Source organism: Palaemon carinicauda, chromosome 37 (genome assembly GCF_036898095.1).
Source record: "Palaemon carinicauda isolate YSFRI2023 chromosome 37, ASM3689809v2, whole genome shotgun sequence".
In the NCBI taxonomy this organism is placed as follows: domain Eukaryota; kingdom Metazoa; phylum Arthropoda; class Malacostraca; order Decapoda; family Palaemonidae; genus Palaemon; species Palaemon carinicauda.
This window is the reverse complement of record NC_090761.1, coordinates 25,003,052-25,005,551: the sequence shown is the minus strand read 5'-3', so window position 1 is coordinate 25,005,551 and position 2,500 is coordinate 25,003,052. Positions and strand designations below refer to the sequence as shown.

The 2,500-nt window shown below is 33.5% G+C and overlaps 1 protein-coding gene across 1 annotated transcript in view; it reads right to left on the bottom strand.

The window, feature by feature from the left end:
* Positions 1-1,147: 1,147 nt before the first annotated feature.
* Positions 1,148-2,500, bottom strand: part of LOC137629236 (probable glutamate receptor) — a 17,972-nt gene continuing 16,619 nt past the window's right edge. Inside the window, exon 10 of the mRNA XM_068360500.1 lies at positions 1,148-1,246. Within this exon, the coding sequence (XP_068216601.1) occupies positions 1,148-1,246 (99 nt within the window). The remainder of the gene's footprint in view (positions 1,247-2,500) is intronic.

Genomic DNA, 2,500 nt, shown 5'->3' with positions numbered 1-2,500 from the left:
AAATCCGGTGGTGTTCTGCTAATAAGAACTGCTTCATCAGCATATTATAGGTCTGCTAATTTCATATCACCAATCCAGTCCAATCCTTTTCCACAATCTCCGACTGTTCTACTCATTGCAAAATCCATGAGGAGCATAACCAACATAGGTGACAATACATTCCCTTGAAGTACTCCGCTGTTCGCTGAAAATTCATTTGATAAGACTACATTAACATTAACTTTGCACTTGCTATGCTTATGAACAGTCTTAATCAAATTCACATATTTAAGATGAATTCCAAAATAACGTAGGACTCCACAAAATTGGCCGGTGCACACTATCAAAGGCTTTTTCATAGACCACAAATGTCATCAAAAGGGGATTTTTATATTCTACGCATTGCTGTACAACATGTCTCAAAATGAAAATTTGGTCAGTGCAACTTCCACCTTTTTTAAATCCTGCTTGTTCATCTCTCAGCTTTTCATCAATCTTTCTCAGTTAGCAGAATACAAGGTTCTTATTATATAATTTTTCGTCTCATAATGCAAATGTGTGTTTTTTTTATGAAGTGACAAATTTTTAAGTTTATCCAACATATAGTATATTTGTTATTATTATTTTTATTATTATTATTATTATTATTATTATTATTATTATTATTATTATTATTATTACAAGCTAAGCTACAACCGTAGTCTGAAAAGCAAGATGCTATAAGCCCAAGGGCTCCAACAGGGAAAAATAGCCCGGTGAGGAAAGGAAACAAGAAAATGAATAAACTACAAGAGAAGTAATGAACAATAAAAAATAAGATATTTTAAGAACATTAATAGCATTAAATTAGATCACTGATATATAAACTATAAAACTAAAAAAAAAAAACAAAAAAACAAGAGGAATTAAAATAAGATAGAACAGCTTGCCGGAGTGTTTTTCTTAGAGCAAGAGTTATAAAATCAATCCAACATATATTTGTTAACTTCCTATATTGAGAAAATAAAGTAAAAGAACACATTGGAAACTGTACAATAACTTCAACTATCCTTTTTCTCACCTTTCTGGCGTGTCTCTCTGACGACAGTGTCCGGGACTACGTCCTCGCCTGAGATTATATACACACAGCGGGACTGTTATATTCAGCAAACAAAAACTAGAGAATGTATTATCCAAACACATCATCTGAGAGCTTATTTATGTATGGATCTATCAAAGAACGGGGACAGATGGCAATCAATATTTTCTCATTCTCTGAATTACCGATCTGAAATAAGACGATTTTCGTGAATAACTTTTTATTTTTATTTTTATTTACTTTTTTCTGTCCAAAAAGTTTATGTTTACTTTTTAAATCAGTTTGGAACCGTCAAGAAATAGTATTAATAATTAATCAAATGTACACACACGAATAATCCCTATAGCTCAGTTCATAAATCTACATTTGAAGAAAGCTTAAGGTGAATAAGAATGCTCTATTTTATTTCTCACATTCCCTTATGGATTACAGTTTTATAAAGGCTCCATACATAATTAAGTATCATACTCTAGGGGAAAATGCGATAAGGAAATACATATTATAGAAATCATAGCCTCGGTATCAAAGTCTTCTCTAACTTTCCAAATGAATTAGTCGAAAGCATCAAGTCATATTTGATCAACACAATTGACTCTTAAAAGATTACATTATTAGTAATTATATTCAGTCAGGTTTCGGCACACCCCGATCACGCAAGACCTACCCCATATGGGACGGAAAACAAAAATTAACTGATTTTTTTGAAGAGAAGGAAATAAATATGAAAACAATTTTATTTATATGTTAATACCTTTCCGAACCAGTCCTGAAAGCATTCTAAAACATTTTCGTAACTGGAATAACACTCTGAGGGTGCAGACCTCCACCACGGCAGGATATTTCTAGAAACCAGCCTGTCTCTCTCAGAATCAATTTAGACCGTAGGTATATTTGAAGTCTGTGTGACAATCTTGTGAGAACTTCAGGTTAAGGTTAGGGTTAATTCGGTTAACCTTTTACTCGGCCTTGACCTTGACTTTTGACCTAGGACTTTCACAATTGAATCGCTTCTACGTCTCGACATAGCAATTAATCCCAGAAAGTTTCAATATTCTATAAGTAAAATTGTGGCCAGGAAGTTGTTCACAAACAAACGGACAAACAGGGCCGAAAATATAACCTCCTCCCAACTTCGTTGGCGAAGGTGACTACAGGGACACTCGGCAGAGAGCATACCTTCGCCAGGTCAATTAGTCTTATTTTGTCCTTGGGTCATACCCCACTTGTCCACCAAGTTTCGCTGAAATTATTTTTGTAGTTTTTGCGTGATGTTCACAAACAAAAAGTAAACTAACAATATATCTGTGATATACTTAACATTGCGATTATTTTCAAAGTAATGCTGCTTACTTGTACTTTTGAAGTACTTTATTGAAAATGTTATAGATTCATCCTTGAATCTCACCAAACATGACTACCAAGATTGGTCAAAATTGGTACAGC